General features: G+C 43.2%; 1 protein-coding gene and 1 long non-coding RNA gene across 2 annotated transcripts in view; one reads left to right on the top strand and one right to left on the bottom strand.

Annotated features, from left to right (window-relative positions):
- Window positions 1–8,434: 8,434 nt before the first annotated feature.
- Window positions 8,435–13,356, bottom strand: LOC105609787 (uncharacterized). Its single transcript, XR_001042693.5, has 3 exons — window positions 12,458–13,356; window positions 9,300–9,448; window positions 8,435–8,732 (listed from the first exon to the last, which is right to left on the bottom strand). It is a non-coding gene; the product is annotated as an uncharacterized LOC105609787 (long non-coding RNA).
- LOC101119648 (cytochrome P450 7B1) overlaps window positions 13,096–18,856 on the top strand; it is a 173,745-nt gene continuing 167,984 nt past the window's right edge. Inside the window, exon 1 of the mRNA XM_004011703.5 lies at window positions 13,096–13,358. Within this exon, the coding sequence (XP_004011752.1) occupies window positions 13,234–13,358 (125 nt within the window). The 5' untranslated portion in view covers window positions 13,096–13,233. The remainder of the gene's footprint in view (window positions 13,359–18,856) is intronic.

The following is an 18,856-nucleotide window of genomic DNA, read 5'->3' as shown; positions in this document are numbered from 1 at the left end:
TACAATCAGTTATTCAGAAGAAAAACGATTGGAAGACTGTTGACAAGAGGTCTAGGGCAGAGGTATGTAGATAAGCCTTGCCACATGGTTATTAACTGTAAAAGCATTTTTTTTGTTTCATATTAATAACCTCAGATATGCAGATGACACCACCTTTATGGCAGAAAGTGAAGAGGAACTAAAAGCCTCTTGATGAAAGTGAAAGAGGAGAGTGAAAAAGCTGGCTTAAAGCTCAACATTATGGCATCTGGTCCCATCACTCCATGGCAGATAGATAGGGAAACAATGGAAACAGTGTCAGACTTTATTTTGGGGGGCTCCAAAATCACTGCAGATGGTGATTGCAGCCATGAAATTAAAAGACACGTACTCCTTGGAAGAAAAGTTATGACCAACCTAGACAGCATATTCAAAAGCAGAGACATTACTTTGCCAACAAAGATCCATCTAGTCAAGGCTATGGTTTTTCCAGTGGTCATGTATGGATGTGAGAGTTGGACTGTGAATGAAGCTGAGCGCCAAAGAATTGATGCTTTTGAACAGTGGTGTTGGAAAGGACTCCTGAGAGTCCCTTGGACTGCAAGGAGATCCAACCAGTCCATTCTGAAGGAGATCAGCCCTGGGTGTTCTTTGGAAGGAATGATGCTAAAGCTGAAACTCCAATACTTTGGCCCCCTGATGCGAAGAGCTGACTCATTGGAAAAGACTGTGATGCTGGGAGGGATTGGGGGCAGGAGGAGAAGGGGACAACAGAGGATGAGATGGCTGGATGGCATCACCGACTCGATGGACGTGAGTTTGAGTGAACTCTGGGAGCTGGTGATGGACAGGGAGGCCTGGCGTGCTGCGATTCATGGGGTCGCGAAGAGTCGGACAAGACTGAGCGACTGAACTGAACTAACTGAATGCTTCCCAAAGACCAACTTCAGCGTATCTCAATAAACAGCCTCTTTTCTCAGCTATTCCTATTGTCAATCCATGAGTGCACGGACAAGATGGTCATGGTGCAGGAATGGAGATTGTATGCCTGCAAGTTATTCATCTTCTTGTACCTGTTTTCTCATATTGAAAATAGAGATTACAAAAGTACCAACCCAGTGGGGTTATTGTGAGGGCAGATGAAAATACACACGAGAGAACATAGAACAGTAAGCAACACATAAAAAGTGATTAATAGATATTGAGTGATTTTCTATCCATCTGTCAAATATGTATAAAGCACTGGCTATACTGAAGGCCCTGTGTGAGGATGTTGTGAACTAGACAGTCAAAGTCCCTGTTTTCTGAAGCTGACATTCTTGTGGAGAAGGTTTTCAACCGTTCATTACCATAACTGTTATTTAATGCTAATGTCATAAATGCTAGCAAAATGAAATGTAATACTCTAAGGAAGCAAAGAACAGGTTGAGATGTTTTCTTTCTAAAACAGATAGCTTAACTAAGCCTTAAGAGAGACTGTTGTTAATCATTCCTGTTATTTTGACAAGCAACTCTTGTCGTGTCTACAAACCATCTATTCTAGATGATTTCTTTAGAAAAATAAAACACACAAAATTACCCAGCCTCTATCCTTAAGAGCCCCTACTGTCTGTTCTTTTTATTTCTCAGAAACAACCAACCAAACCTACCCTTTGCTCCCTCTAAGCTAGTTCTGTAATCATGATGTTTTCCTCAAATTAAAGCTTTGATATTGTGTAAATATTGACCCAAGATCTAGAAATATCTCTTAGAAAAGAAGAAAAATCCTATGGTAGGTTGATATGCATTATACATAGTACATATTTATATTTTCTAGAAATAATCTAGAAATGCATTAAATATAGTGAGGCAACCCTACACAGTAGAAAACGTGCATAAAATTCAGATTTTATTGAAAATCCATTTGCTTGCAGAATCTAGCTCCTGCAGTTGGTCAACCTCATAGGAATATTGTGTAGATAAAATGTAGATGAAAATATTTAGATTGGTGATCAGCCCATTGTGGGTACTCAATAAATATTCATTCTATTTCATTTGTGAACATTAGTTTTCCAATGTTCATTCATTTAACAAGTATTTATTGAGACTCTAGTAAGTGGCACATACTCTGCCAAGCACGGTGTATACACTGGTGAGACAAGGTTCTTGATGGCAGGGAAGTTATCAGGTATGTGTGTCAAGTGAAAATAATAAGATTCAGCCAGCTAGATTGTCCAGTGGTCACATGAGATAATGTTTGAAAAACCAGCAAAGAACTATGCTAGTTCATTTTCGGACTTCTAATTACCAAATAATTATGTTCTGATTCCTGATACAGAAATGCAGAGAAAAGTAGGTGGGTAGAATTCTAACCTATTCCTTAATTTCTGTGTGAGCATAGAAAGTTCCTTAAAGCATTGTATTACACTTTTCTTGGCTTGGGGCTTGTATACATGCTAGAGGGCTAAGTGGCTTACTGAGAAATGGCAGATAAGAAATCTAGGTAAGGAATAGATTTTCAGGCTGTTCAAAGAACTGATACAGAAGCAAAAACCCAGGAGACGTGAGAAAAGAGTATGGGATTTTGAGATTCTAGAATACCAAAGGCAGAAGGAGGAAATTCTGAAAAGCTAAACTGGCCCTTGGACCTTTGAGATTAAGAATTGTTAAAGTGGTGGGAAGTAACAGGTAGAGAAAAGACATAATATGTCTGTAAGTGGGACTCTCTGAGACACCTACCAATGCAGAAGGGGCTCATGTGATTATTTGTCCACCAAGTATTCAGTGAATATCTGAATATTCACTGGAAGGATTGATGCTGAAACTCCAACACTTTGGCCACTTGATGTGAAGAGACGACTCGTTGGTAAAGACCCAGATGCTGGGAAAGACTGAAGGCAAAAGAGGAAGGGAGCAGCAGAGAATGAGATGGTTAGAGAGTATCACTGACTCAATGGACATGAATTTGGGCAAACTCTGGGAGATAGTAAAGGACAGAGGAGCCTGGGGTGCTGCAGTCCATGGGGTCACAAAGAGTCAGACATAACTCAGTGACTGAACAGCAAGGCGCTCTGATTGACCAATCACTGTCATCACAGTAACTTTAAGGATGGGAGAGAAGGAACATTATTATTCTCTAATTTCCTTAAGTGAAGTGAAGTTACTCAGTCATGTCCGACTCTTTGTGACACCATGGATTGTAGCCTACTATGCTCCTCCATCCATGGGGTATTCCAGGCAAGAATACTGGAGTGGGTTGCCATTTCCTTCTCCACTAATTTCCTTAACATTTACTTATATTTTTGAAATACAGCATAGTTAAATTTGCTTTAAAATTTTTTAAATTGATATTTTTGATGATGATAATTGTATTTTGAAAATATTATATGCTCATTGTTCAGAAGAAATTTTTCTATTGCTTCTTGACATGAGAGTGGTTGGCACAAATAAATGGTGTGAACTGAACTGCTCGGCTTCACAAAAGCAGGAGGTGTTTGATATTTGAAGAGGAAAATTCTGGAGGGAGAGAAGAACCAGAGAGGCTGGCCTCCGTCAGGGGGAAGAGAAACATATATAAGGTTGGACATTTTGGGTGTCCACTGGGGGTCCTGGAAGGTATCCCCTGTAGATAAGGGACCTACTGCAGTCTACAGGCTTTAGTCTAAAGGTTTTTTCTTTAACATTAGAAGCATTTAACAAACATGATTGCTATATCATCACAGAAGCTGAGAGGCTAGTGTTATTCTGGTTCTGCTAGTAAGAAATAGAGCAACTCCAAAAGGAATGAATACAGGAATCATCACCACCTATTGCCACCTGCCCTGTTATATCTCTGTGGCACTGGAGCAGACACTGCATATGTACTGGTCACTGAATATATGGTGGACACTGTGTATTCAGTGGTCACTGTGTATGTACTGGACACTGTATTTAGTGAATAATGCATATGTGCTCACTGGGTTGTGTTGCTCAGATTCTGTCAGGGTGGGAGGACCTGTGTTCCCAGCTTCTGGGAGTGTCACCAGTTGCTTTAGGAACTGCCTTCAGATAAAGAGAGCTCCTTTCCAAGGTTTCCCCCCCCCCCCCCCCCCCCACCAGCCTTCCGTCACCCTGAGGGCAGTCCACAGCCAATGGCATGTTGCTACTGAGCTCTGAAAGCCTGGATCTTCACCCTAATCTTGGGACAATTCTAGGGGCAGTGTGGGCTCTAGATATCCTTGTGGGCTGAGTCTTTGATTTTTAAAAAAATTTTAACTGGGGACTAAATTGCTTTACAATGTGTTGGTTTCTGCTGTAAAACAACATGAATGAACCATAAGAATATATTAATATATATCCCCTCCCTCATGAGCCTCCCACCCCACCCGCCACCCCGAGTCTTTGGTTGAGGTTGCATCCCGAGCCAACTTCTCCCTCTGTCTGTTTCAACCCCCTGGCACTTATCCTCAGACTCTGTCCTAGTAAAGTCCTATGCTGGTCTATCTCTCTCTGTCTTCCTGGACCTCTTCTGTAACAGGTAGAAACAGCAGAACCTGGTGGTGGTGGAGAGGTGGTGTGGATAGACTTTATTTCAGACTAGGACTTTTGTGGCTTCTCTAAGAACCAGCCTGGCCCAAACCACCCAAAAAAGAGTTTCTGGGTGTCTATAACTTCCCCTTAATGAACAGAGATAGTTGGGGGGTGTGGGGGGAAATCTAGGTTCAGAGGCTAATCAGAAAATGAAATGTTGGAAAAGCCAGTGAATCAGAAACAGAGATGGAGTCTCAAATCTTGGCATGGGAAGTAGGGTCAGATCATGAGAATGAACTAAGGTTTAGCACGGGATTGTGAATTTATAAGCCAGAGTATTCAAAACTCAAGTGTGAATAAGGAATGCCAAGACTATTAAACAAGAAATGACAAAACTCTTGAATCTTTTCCTTCCTCTTGGAGATAATCAGAGCCATCTGTTCCACCATTTTTAAAGCTGCTTCAAAATAATTACATCCAGGCCTTACCTAAAATTGTACTTTATTAAGAAAAAGATTTACATTTAACAATGGTCTCTACTATTGGGTCACTCTTCAGTCAACAGCAATTTTTTTTTTTTCAATAAGCATTCTTGCTTGCCATGTCTGTATGTGTAAAGTGAATGCTAGGTTGACATTATAAACTGGCTTCTTAGGAGAAAGAGAAACTAAAGGAAAAATAAGTGCAATTTTTTTAATTTTAAAGAAAGAATAAGAGGAAGCATTTGTGATTTAAGATATTTTTGGTCAGGTCCAGGGCCAACAGCTGAGGTGCCTTGCTATTTACTATGTGATAACTAAACAATACTAACAGCAGTCTCAGGATATATATATATATATGTGTGTGTGTGTGTGTGTATATATATATATGTATGTATATATACATACTGTCTCAGATGTAATCAGAATAGCCACCTTTAGCAAACAAGAAATGGCACATTTTACATTTTAATTGGGCAGAAGTAATTATCAACAAGCTAACACCTTAGCTGGGCTGAACTCGTCTGATAAGCTCATTTCTACTTACACCCTCTGCCAATGGAGCAGAAGGTGCTCAAATATGAAAAAAAAAAAAAAAGGAGAAGCACCAGGCATTTTGACTGTCATTTATTTACTGCTCGCAATTTCATTCTCATAAATCTACAGGGAAAGCAGTCTTCTGCCATTTTTCAGATGGAAAAACCAAAACTAGCCTCTGAGCTAATGAGAGAGCTCTAAGGTAGGCCAAGGTATAAAGCAGAGAACCAATTGTCCTTGTGGGGTGTTATGGTTATGGACAGCTCAGGGTAAAAATAGTATCCCTAAAAATGGAGGCCAGAAGGATTGGGTGGGAAAGGTTCGTGAAAGAAAGCTCTAAAGAAGACAGGATGGTACTCTGGAAGGAGAGATTACTCTATAGTACAAGCTGAATAATCACGGGTAACCTGAAACTCTTTTGAGTCTTGGTTTTCTTTTGTGTGCATGCTAAGTCACTTCAGTTGTGTCCGACTCTTCGGGACCCTATCAACCGTAACCCACCAGGCTCCTCTGTCCATTGGATTCTACAGGCAATACTGGAGTGGGTTGCCATGCCCTCCTTCAGTGGACCTTCCTGACCCAGGGATTGAACCATGTCTCATGTCTCCTGCACTGGCAGGTGGGTTTTTTTAACTGCTAGCACCACCTGGGAAGCCTAGTTTTCTTTTGCCTCTAACACATAGTAATGCCTACATCAGAGGCTGGTTTTGAAGACCAGGAAAAACATGTGAGTAAAACACGAAGCAGTACCTGGCACACGGCAGGTCCTCATTTCCTTCCCTTCCTCTGCTTTACTCTCTGGCCCAGAAGCAGTCTTAATTCTAACAGGGGGGTAGGAAGTCAAGGTTAGTTAAGACAAAACTCATGAGGAAGGGGAGAATGGTAACTACAGTCATTCTTTTTTAAAGATATGACTCAAACTCAATCTATGTTTTATGTCGAAAGTTAACAGGAACTTGCAGGCTTGAGTACTCAAACCTGCTTCTAAAAGACTGCCAATTTTTTTTAAAAAAGAGAATATGTGGAATTCTTCTTTGTCAGTTCCCACAGTGGGACTTTCAAATGTTTCCCAATAACTGGAGCCCACAAGCCCCCCTTTTCCCAACACATTATTTGTTTCCCAGTAACTCAGAAGATTGCAGCCATATGGGTGCATGTTTTAAAATTTCCTTATCTCACCCCACAATCTCATGTTGACCAGCCTCCTTTCTTCCTTCCTTCCAATGTCAACCCTTCTAGTCCTCTTAGATCCAGCTCTTTGAAAGAAGAACAATCTCAGCCACTTTTACAGCTCTGGAAGGCTGGGCATAGGGCCATGGACACAATGTGCACTAAACAGAAGTTACTGACCACATAGGGGTGGACTCGGAGGTCTCAATCACATAAGGGTGGATTGGGAGGTCTCAAGCCAATGTATTTGTATTTTCAAAGTCACAGCAGGACTGGGAATTCCCTGGTGGTCCAGGGGTTAGGACTCCAAACTTTTACTGCCATACAGCCTGGGTTCAATCCCTGATTGGGGAACTAAGATCCCACAGTCAAGCAGTCAAAAACAAAACAAAACAGAGCAGGGGGATTAGGACATAGACATTGAAATGCAGGGACAAGGCCATTTTTCAAGTTTGGGTGATTTCCAAACATGCTTTATGTAAAAGAGAAGGCCTCAAGGGAAGCAGGGCCAAGATTCAAGCCTTAATCATAGATTAGAAAGAGGACAGCAAAAAAGGCAGACAGTTTAGACCACCTGGTGGATAAGGGTCAGCTGGGCTGGAGGCAGAAGGCTTTGGGGTACACCCTGTCATCTGGACCTTTATGGCTGTTCCTTTAGAGACTCCAGTTTAGCACCCTCTCTCTTTACTTCCTCTGGTCCTACTTCTGTTTTTGCAGGTATTTTTCTCTCTCCATGTGATTCATAATCAGTATTTTCTGAAGATAGATGATTAGGCTGCTGCTGCTGCCGCTAAGTTGCTTCAATCGTGTCCGACTATGTGCGACTTCATAGACGGCAGCCCACCAGGCTCCCCCATCCCTGGGATTCTCCAGGCAAGAACACGGGAGTGGGTTGCCATTTCCTTCTCCAATGCATGAAACTGAAAAGTGAAAATGAAGTCGCTCAGTCATGTCTGACTCTTAGCGACCCCATGGACTGCAGCCTACCAGGCTCCTCTGCCCATGGGATTTCCCAGGCAAGAGTACTGGAGTGGGTTGCCATTGTTAGTTGCTATCTATTCTGAAAACATTTCCATATCTGGGTCTTTCAAAATCTAAAGGCCACCCCATGACCTTTAGACCTAACTGTTGATTCTGGTGTAATTAGCAGAGCCAATGTACATAAGACACTAATGTTGGTAGCCAGTGTTTGAAGGAGAAATTTTTGGCTGATTTCTGAAGGGGATGTTGGGCAACTAGAATTTTACTGTTGCCTTACATGGATGCCTTATGAACTTGTGTTGAAATTAAGCTAGTTACCGGATGTAGCAAAAAACACAAAGGATCCCATTAAATCTGAATTTCATATAAACAACAAACAACACTGAATGTAATATTTGGGATATACTTATACATGCTCCAATGGCTGCCTGGCTTCCAGGCATAGTGTCTATATTCTAAATAGCAGAAAAGAGAACGGAAGTAAAGCGCCTGGCCATGCCTATTTAGGATGCTTATCTGAAGTAATACCTTAAACTTGGCATACTGGTGAGAATTCGGTCACAGGGTTATATCTACCTACCTATACAAGGAAGGCTGAGAAAGCAGTCTTTGTAATGGACAGCCATGTGCTGAGTTAAAAATTGAGGACCCTTATGAGGAGGAATGGGCAGACATGGTAGGTCAACTAGTCATCTCTGTCAGAGAAGTGATGGAAATCGAGGCATGCTTTGGAAGTAAAATAAATTGAACTGGATTGAATATAGTGATGTTGACACAGGGTAACAAAAGCAAAAGGGGAATCAAAGAGGTCTTTAGATTTTATTTCAACCAGGTTAGTTTACAGTATGTGTGTGCTAGTCACTCAGTCATGTCTGATTCTTTGCAACCCCATGGACTGTAGCCCATCAGGTTCCTCTGTCCGTGGGATTCTCCAGGCAAAAATACTAGAGCGGGTTGCCATTCCCTTCTTCAGGGGATGTTCCTGACCCAGGGATCGAACCCAGGTCTCCTGCGTTGCAGGCAGATTCTTTACCATCTGAGTCACCACAGAAGCCCCAGTTTACAGTATGGAGTCCCCTTTTAGCAGAAATGGCAAACCTAAGAGAAACACATATTCAAAATGTATTAAGTATATACCATAAAGCAGTGGTCGCCAACCATTTTTGGCACGAGGGACTAGTTTCAGAGTGGGGATGGTCTGGGGGATGATTCAAGCACATTACATTTATTGTGCACTTTATTTCTAATTTAATGCTTTCACTGATCTAACAGGAGGTACCAGTCCAAGGCCTGGAGGTTGGGAACCCCTGCCATAAAGCATTCTAAGTAAGATACTATAGCGCTATCACAGGAAGATGACCCAGTTGCCAACCATATTCAATGGGTTGACAGTGCAGTCTTCCTCCTTCCACCTACCTAAGACACTGTGATTAACTGCTGGCATTGTCTGTTATTAATGTTATAAAATAAAAAGTTTAGCACGGTGCCTTGCCCATGGTAAACATTCAATAAACTAATGTTGAACATTTTAACCTATCTTTTCAAACAGAAGAGTCATCCAGGAGTCAAATGAAAAACGGAAGTATAAAAGCTGAGGCTTCTTGTGAAAATTAGTGAGAGGGCTTTTCTTCAGTGGATACAGAAAGGTGAGGCATTGATACATACCATCCTGTAAACTGATTCTGCCGGCCAGGTAGTGATGGAAACCAATTTGCTTTTTCTCGGAGGAGACAGGATAGCTGTTGGCTCACTATATGCTGACTTCCTGGAAAACTGAATCTATGACAGGAGATAGGAGGGGCAGTAGAAAAACCCTGTAATAAAAGCACAAGATAAAGAAGCTCAAAAACATTAGAGTTCTCCTGCTTGCCCAGACATTCCCAGTTTTAAGGCCAAGCACAGCAACACAAGTAATTCAGTTCTGGACCATGAACTAAGGGCCAGGCACATGCAAAGTCATTCCAACTATTAGGTTAGCCAAAAAGTTCATTTGTTTTTTTTTCTGTAAGATGACTCTAGAAGTGTTTCGTTGTCTTTAACTTCATTAGAAACAATTTTGTTAGATTGTATTGTGACAACAATATCAGCCTGCATTAAAAATAAAGGGTGAATTTTTGTATAACCATTTTAATATTGAAGGTGGAAAAAAAGCAACATTGATATATTATGCTTTATTATTTCTTGAAGGATATGGAGAAAGTGCGGTGACTGATCAAATGGGTCAAAAGTGGAGATTTCTCGCTGGTTGATGCTCCATGCTCCAGAAGACCAGTTGAAGTTGATAGTGATCAAATCAAGACATTAATTGAACACAATCAACCTTATGTCATGTGGGAAATAGATGACACACTCAAAATATCCAGATCAAGCCCTGAAAATCATTTGCAACAGTTTCATTAGGTTCATCACTTTGAATTTCTGTTCCAAAAAGTTCTTGATAGTATTTCTGCATGCAATTCTGTACTTAAATGTAATGAAAACATGTTGTTTTTAAATCAAATTGTGACAGGGGATGAAAAGTGGATATTGTACAAAAATATAGGACAGAAGAGATTGTGGGGCAAGCGAAATGAACCACCACCAACCACACCAAAGGTTGGTCTCCAACCAAAGAAGGTGATATTGTGTATATAGGGGATTGGAAGACAGTCTTCTAATATTCTGGAAAACCAAGGGCTTCACTGTGGCTCAGCTGGTAAAGAATCTGCCCGCAATGCGGGAGACCTGGGTTTGATCCCTGGGTTGAGAAGATCCTCTGGAGAAGGGAATGACTACCCACTCCAGTATTCTGACCTGGAGAATTCCATGGTCTGTATGGTCCATAGGGTCGCAAAGAGTCAGACATGACAGAGCAACTTTCACTTTCTTTCTGGAAAACCAAATGATTAATTCCAACAAGTACTGATCCCAATTAGACCAAACTGAAAGTAGCATCAAAGAAAAGTGTCTGGAATTAATTGACAGAAAACACATAATCTTCCATCAGAATACCACAAGACCACGTGTTTCTTTGATGACCAGGCAAAAATGGTTAAAGCTTAGCTGGGAAGCTCTGATTCACCCAATGCGTTCACCACACATGGTACCTTCAGTTTTCCATTTATTTCAGTCTTTACAAAATTCTCTTAGTGGAAAAAAATTTCCATTCCCTGGAAGACTGTAAAAGGCACCTGGAACAGTTCTTTGCTCAAAAAGATAAAAGGATTTGGGAAGATGGAATTACAAAGTTGCTGAAAAACGGCAGAAGGTAGTGGAACAAAACAGTGAATACACTGTTCAGTAAAGTTCTTGGCGAAAATGAAAAATGTTTCTTTCATTTTTACATAAAAACTGAAGAAACCTTTTGGCCAACCTAATACATTATCTCAACTCCAGGGTCGGGGACTAGGGCAGTAAGGGGCAGAGTGTAGGTGCAGACAAGGTTGTCTAAAAGCGTGTTCTCACCTTCTATAGCAGGTGAGACAAAAGTAACTCGCCTTGGGAAAATGTGAAATGTGAAAATTCACACATGTGTATTTACGCTCCACACCAAACTTGGAACGCAATTTTCAGCATTGTGTTAGAGAACATATAGGGTTTCCCTCGTGGCTCAGTGGTAAAGAACCTGCCTGACAATGCAGGAGACGCAGGAGACTCGGGTTTGATTCCTGGATGAAAAGCAGAGAGTGTTAACAGTCTGGAAGAGGGAAAGATTAATTATAAGACTTGGTAGTAATTTCTACCAGGAAGTGGTATTTGGGCTGGGTCTTGACAGGTAGGTATAATAGAATTTAGGGGAGAGGGGAAACTTTTTCAGGTTGCAAACATCATAAACAAAGGTGTGAAAAGACCGTGAGGGACACAGTGGCTCAACCATTCCAGTATACAGACCTGTCCTAGCCATGGATGGAGGCAGATTGTGGAGGGTTTCTCATTTCAGGTCCAAGATTAATGACTTTATCACAAAGGCAACCAGTGAGAGTTTTGAACAGGATCAAAGCTGGATAAGTCTGTGTTGCAGGGATGTGGCAACTGGGAGACAGGCAGGAAAACTCAAAGGTCAGAGGTATGGAGACCAGTTTTGAGGCCACTGTAATAGTGTGGAGAACAGTGAAGTAAAAATCTTACCTAAAGGAAAGAGCATGATGGCACTGGAATAGTCCTGGTTAGAATGGTTATCAGTTACTTAACTGGGTGGCCAGGGGTAAGTTACTTCACCTGAAAGTTAAAGTGTTAGTCACTCAGTCCTGTCAGACTCTTTGTGACCCCATGGACTGTAGGCCACCAGGATCCTCTGTACATGGGATTCCCCTGGCAAAGATACTGGAGTGGGTCACCATTTCCTTCTCCAGGGGATCTTCCTGACCCAGGGATCTGACAGGGTCTCTGGCATTGCAGGCAGACTCTTTCCAGTTTGAGCCCCAGGGAAGCCCTTAACCTGAGCCTCATTATATTTTCTCTTGCATACCTGCTCAGTCATGTGGGAGTCTTTGCGACCCCATGGCCTATAGGCCACCAGGTTCCTCTGTCCATGGGATTCTCCAGGCAAGAATACTGGAGTGGGTTGCCATTTCCTACTCCAGGGATCTTCCGGACACAGGGATAGAACCCAAGTCTCCTGAGGCTCCTGCATGGTCAGGCAGATTCTTTACCACTAAGACACCTGGGAAGCCCTGTATGTTCTCTAACACAAAAGAAGTACTGCTCCAAGTTCGGTGTGGAGGGTAAATACACATGCGTCAAGCAACGCGAATGATCATTACTGAGGAAAAGATCTTTCAAAAGTTTCTCCCTTATCCTAAGGACAACTTGTGGGGCTTGTACCACTTCTGCTGTGGTTATACCTTAGCGTCCTTTTGTAACAGCTCGTTTCACATGTCTTCTGTCTTCCGGAAGGCTTGCCCCATCAGGGCTTCTGGAGGGTCCCATCCGGGTCCCTGGCTTTCGAGCCCCTGGGACTGGCCTGGGCGCCCAGCAAGCGCGGGAGGGAGCGCGGCGTAGAGCAGGCGGGCGGAGGGCAGCGCGACCCGCAGGCACCCCGCCGGATGGACAGGGGCGGGGGGTGGGGGAGGCGCGTGGGGATTTCTAAGTGGTCGCCGGGGCCCAAGCGCAGCGGGCACAGTCCCAAACCTCCTCGAGGGCCAGCGCGGTCCCTCCGGCCGGGGGCGCGGACTAAGGGATGCCAGACGCAAGCGACTCACTTCCAGCTCAAAACTGAAATCCCCTTCTCTTGGGCCTTTAGCGGATCCAGCCGGGGAAATCTCAGCCCCTTCCCCCTCGGCTCTAGCCCTTTTTCCTTCCTACCCCCGGGGGGCGACTGAGGGCTGGGGGTGGGGTCGAGGTGGGGCGGGGGTGGGGGGAGCCGCGCCGCGTTCCAGAAGCGCCAGGCGGGAGGCGACGGCCGAGCGGGGCGGTGCGTGTGGGTGAGCCGGGGGGGGAGCGGCGGGGGGGGTACCGGGGGAGGCGAGTCCGGGAACTTTGAGACTCGGCCCTCGGTGACACCCAGGCGGCGCCACGGCCTGGCCAGCCTCCTGGGCCCTTGCAGAGTCGCGGAGCCGCGCCACTCGGAGAGAGAGACCCCGGCTACCCTGATCTGCGCGCAGTCGGGACAGCGGAAGACATGAGCGCGGGCATGGGTGGCTTCTGGCCGGAGCCGTGGCTGCCGCAGTCGCTCGGCTCCCCGGGCCTGGCCCTCGCCGCGGGCCTGCTGCTGCTGGTCTTGTGCCTGAGCGCGCGGCGCACCAGGTAAGCGCCCCGCCGAGCCCGCGCCAGCCCGGGCCACGCATGCGTCCTGGGCCCAGAGCGCCCTCCACCATCCCCGGCGCGCGGGCTCACAATTTGTGGGCACGCCGGCGTCTCTGGGGGTCGGGTGTTGACACAAAGCTTCCCCTGCCTCTTTCTCAGGCACGCGCAGACCGTGTGCAAGCGTGGGCACCAAATTCGAATTCGATTCGCTGCTCCAGGCTCGGTTGTAGTCAGCCCTGGGGTTGCGGTATTACACTGTAGGTGTCACGCATGGTTTCCAGACACGTTTTGGTGCCTTGCTGCAGTGAGTTGATGCTTTGTGGCCTAGCCTGCGAAGTATCTCAGGAGGGGAATTATGTTTCATTTTGTTAAAAGTGAAATGTTTTAGGAAAATCCCAGTGTATGGTATGAACAGTACCTCTGGCTGCCTCTCTGGGACTCAGTTTACCACTGGCCGGCATCTGGAAAAAAGAATAGCAACCCCTGGGATTTTTGTGGGTACTTAGTGAGCTTGCAGGGGCTTCCCTGGTAGCTCAGCTGGTAAGGAATCTGCCTGCAGTGCAGGAGACACGGGTTCGATTCCTGGGTGAGGAAGATCTCCAGAAGGGATAGGCTACCCACTTCGGTTTCTTGGGCTTCCCTGGCGGCTCAGACTGTAAAGAATCCTCCTGTGACTGGGGAGACCTGGGTTCAATCCCTGGGTTGGGAATGGTCCCCTGAAGGAGGGCATAGCAACCCACTCCAGTATTCTTGCCTGGAGAATCCCATGGACAGAGGAGCCTGGTGGTCTGCAATACATGGGTCCCACAGAGTGTGGAAAGAGTCCCACACAACTGAACGACTAAGCACAGCAGCGAGGTTGTAGTGTGTATTTTATACACTTATTCTGTTATTTTTATTAGAACAGAAAAAACAGCATATTAACAACAGCAAAACCCAGAAGTGCGTCACTTGGTTATCTGATTTGAAAAAGGGAAGGAGAATGGAACATAAAAGCACTCACTTTGAAATCTATTTGTCTTTTCTTGCTGCGTCGCTTTTTCATACCACTAGGTTCTTTGTAGCTTTTTTTCCCTCTCCCTTGTTTTTTGTCTGATCATCTGGGTGGATCTCGGTCAGGTGGGGAAGTTGGGGAGATCAGTGATTTTGTTGGGGACATGTTAGATCAGTAGAGAAGTCTGTTTCTGGTGCTTGGTGGCAAGGTCCAGGGAGGATATTGAATTATAAAAGTCACAAATATGAAAATGGAACATAAAGTCATGAATAAGATTGGTCACCTTGTGAAAGAATGATGAAGAAGCAGGGGTCCCAGGGCATTCTCCTTATTGAAGAGCCGGGCAGAAGAAGATCACCAAAGAAGACTGAGAAGGAGCGGCCAATGGCATGGGAAGAAAACCCAGTGAATGTAGTATCCTGGAAACGAGATAGAAACATGTTAAACAGGTAAGGGAGTTATCTGTGTCAGATGCTGCTGAGAAGTCTAGTTTGTTGAGGACAAAGGACCATCAGAGTTGATAAGACCTTGGAGAGTCCTCCTGCGATGTGGGAGACCTGGGTTCGATCCCTGTATTGGGAAGATCCTGTGGAGGAGAGCATGGCAGCTCACTCCAGTATTCTTGCCTGGAGAATCCCCATGGACAGAGGAGCTGGTGGACTACGGTCCATGGGGTTGCAAAGAGTCGGACGCAACTGAGTGACTAAGCATGGCCACAGCACAACACAGAATTGATAAGAGTGAAACTGAGAGTTGATAGACATCTAGCCTGTTTGAAGTGGATTTAAACACTGACAGTCCTACAGTAGTAGCTCCTAAGGTTTTATATTCAGATGAGAGTGCAATGTAGTATTATGTTTCATATCTCTTGAAGCAGTAATTCCAGTAATTTTATTTAAAGGAATTTCTCCTGGGGAAGTAGTCATGAAGGTCCTTAAAGATTTAATTAGCACTGTGCTCATTAGGGCTACTTATAACAGTGAGATGCTAGAAAAAAACTGGTTTCCAAAAAATACTGTTTTAGTTAAAAAAATTATTGCAAATCGGAGTCATAGAAACTTACGTAGCCATGATGAAGACATAGAAATCTACATTCAAGATACAGTAAGTGAACAAACTTACAAAATAGAATATGTTCATGTACATGGTTCAATGACGTCCAGCCGAAGACCACTGGGAACACATCTGTAGTGGAATGAGTTGAATTATTGCTTATTGCTGTGAGAAAGAACACACACCATTCATTCTGGCTAAGAGTGTTAGAAAGGACCTATTTATGGGATTTGGGTTGTGTTATGTGATTTTGGGGACAGTTCAAGGAAGCAAGGTTTTGTTCTGTTGGTAAGATACTCTCAGATGGTCGAGGCTAGTCTGTGGTTGGACATCTTGGTAAGTCTCCTTGATGAGGCAAGAGGAATGCATTGAGGCTGAATCAGTAATTAGTGAAAAAGCAACAGACACTAGAATTAGTAATGTTTGGGGGATATTTAGTCGTTTTATTGATTTAGACCGTTGTTTCTGTCAGTATTTAGACATGATTTCTGTCAATATTTAGATGTGATTATGGATTGATCTCATTTTTGACTTTGTAATAGTCATGGAGTGGCTTTCTTTGATCACTTAATCAAATGTTTGAGTAATAATGGCTTCATGTTTGCTCAGCAGAAGAGCGAAGTGCCATAGCTATTGTCAACTGAAGAGAAGTGCACAACCTAAAGTTATAAGTTATGTTGTATCTGGAACCTTATGAAAACTATATAGCCCAATAGACAGCCTTTCACATAGCTCTGAGGAACTGTTCTGAAAAGGCAAGGGAGGAGCCAGGATATATAGGAATTTTTGCTGGGGGGAAGAAAAATCCATGTACATCGAAAGGTTACTGCTAATCACAAAAAAATAGACATCTCAAGTTAATGATTTTAGTTCTTTTCTATGTAGGGGAAGGGGCGTTCCAGGCGGCTTACTGGTAAAGCATCTGCCTGCCAAGCAGGAGACTCAGGTTTGATCCTTGGGTGGGGAAGATCTCCTGGAGAAGGAAATGGCAACCAGTCCAGTATTCTTTCCTGGGAAATCTCAGACAGAGGAGCTTGGCAGGCTGTAGTCCATGGGGTCACAAAAGAGTTGGATACCACTGAAGTGACTGAGCTCGCATGTACACACATTCTAAGACTCTTTGTGGGCATATATTTAGTTATTTATTGGGTTAAAATCCTGAAACCTTTGAGAAGGTTGATGGGTCATGGGGTAAAGACTTATAACTGTCTTGGAAAATGCCACTTTTCCAAAGTATACTGTTTGTAACACTTCCACCAGTGCATACTATACAGGAGTTCCAGTTGCTCTATATCTTCACCTGTATCGGATGTGGCCGGTCTGTTGGTTTATAAACCCAGCTTTCTAGATTCTGAATGTTTGTCTTGCCCTGAAGAGTGTTGAATTTTGTTTTAGAGTGCAGATGTATTTCTCTTGAATTTGGGAAGCTTAGCTTTATTTTTTAATAAAGTCTATGAAAAGCTCCATATACTGGGAAATCCACTTCTAATGGGATTGCCAGGGAAATCCAATGGACAGAGGAGCCTGATGGGCTACAGTTCATGGGGTCACAAAGAGTCGGACATGACTGAGTGACTAACACACACATGAAAAGCTCAGGATATTTTCTAAGCGTCTTTTGTTTGATAGGATTCAAACCCTAAACTCTTGTCCCCCAAGCAGTAGGCAGCACCTGAAACCTCCGCTCAGTTCTTTGAATCTTCCAACTGATTCCTTCCAAAAGGCTCTTTGAAATCTCCACAGATCCACACTTCTGAGTGTGGCCAACAATTTGAGGGGTGATTATATGCATATTTTTCTAGGTTTCTCTTCTGGATTTATACCCACTTCCAACCCCAAACTCTGACACCTCGACCAGTAATATTGTAGCATTTTGCTTGAGTTTCAGCTGTCTCTCCCTCTTGCAGATGTATGAGAGGAAATGCTGTGTACCCTGGACCTAATTCATTATGAGTCTGTTGTTTAAGGGGTGACTTCCCTTCAGCATCTGCCTTCTTTTGCTTGCTCTTTAGCGCATTTAAAACAATTTTTTGTTTGTTTATTTTGTATTTTATTATCTGTGAAAATGTTAGGTTATTTTAAGCTACTTCACCATTCTTGCTGTGTCTGACTCTTTGTGACCCACCAGGCTTCTCTCTGTCCATGGAATTTCCCAGACAAGAATACTGGAGAGGGTTGCCATTCCTTCTTCAGGGGATCTTCCTGATCCAGGGATTGAACTCATATCTCCTGCATTGGCAGGCAGGTTCTTACCACTGAGCCACCTAAGAAGTCCTACTGCATCATTAACAAGAAGCTAAACCCAGATTTCTAACAGTGATTGTATCTAGGTGATTTCTTTTTATGGGATGATTTTTTATCTCCTATTTTATGCTTATATTTTCAAATTGTCAAAATGCATATGCCTTTTTTTCATAATACAAAATAAACAATACGTTTAAATAAAACTTTGAAAAATTATTTTGAAATGTTTTTAATCATTTTTTCTTTTTCAAAGAACCAGCATTCTGGATCAGTGGTAGTGGTAGGATCCTAACTTAGAAGATATGATTTGAGTGGTGCTAGGAAATCCAATTCATTTCCAGAACATCATTAATAACATGTGATATGTTTTTGTCCAGTAATTAGCTACATTTAAAAAAAATCACTGTCTACTAATAATAGACTTAAGTACAGATACTTTCCAATATATTTTAGAAGACAACATTATATAAATACAGAGTATGTGTAGCAAGACAGAGTTGAAAACAAACCCATCTCTGTTGTTCTTTCCCTACTTCCCCATCCCTTGTAAAAAGGACAAAAATCAGTCCTACCAAAAAATATAAAATAAATATAAAATTGTTAAATTGTTTTAAATGAGATAAAAGTGGCACTAAATATCATGTTTCCTGAAGAGGACCCATAAAACAGAATCAAAAACTTTATAATCAATAGGGGAAAGTGTTTATAGAAAATGTCATGGGGAGAGGGCAGTAACAGATTTTTAAAATATTTATTTATCTGATTACGCCGGATCTTAGTTGTAGCATGCAGGATCTTTACATGTGTAACACAGGTTTTTTAATCTTACAGTTCAGGATATGAGAAGTCAGAAAATGGGTGTTACTCACCAATCAAGGTGTTAGTAGGCTGCATCCTTATGGTGGATCGACAAGAGAATCCATCTCCTTCCTTCTTCCAGCTTCTAGAGGCCACCAGAACTCAAATCTCTTTTTTCCTATTATGACACTCCTTTCTGCTGAGAACCTTTGTGACTGCATTGAACCACCCAGGATAATCTTCCCATCTCAAGGTCCTCAATTCAGTCACATTGGCAAAGTCCTTTTTGCCATGTTAGGTAACATATTGAGGTTAGGGATTAAGGATTAAGACATGGACATCTTTGGTTTTAGGAATTAAGACATGGACATCTTTGGGGGACGCTGTTCTTCCTATCACAGAGCTCCCT

This window comes from Ovis aries, chromosome 9, assembly GCF_016772045.2.
Source record: "Ovis aries strain OAR_USU_Benz2616 breed Rambouillet chromosome 9, ARS-UI_Ramb_v3.0, whole genome shotgun sequence".
Lineage (NCBI taxonomy): Eukaryota > Metazoa > Chordata > Mammalia > Artiodactyla > Bovidae > Ovis > Ovis aries.
This window is presented reverse-complemented; position numbering and strand designations above follow the sequence as displayed.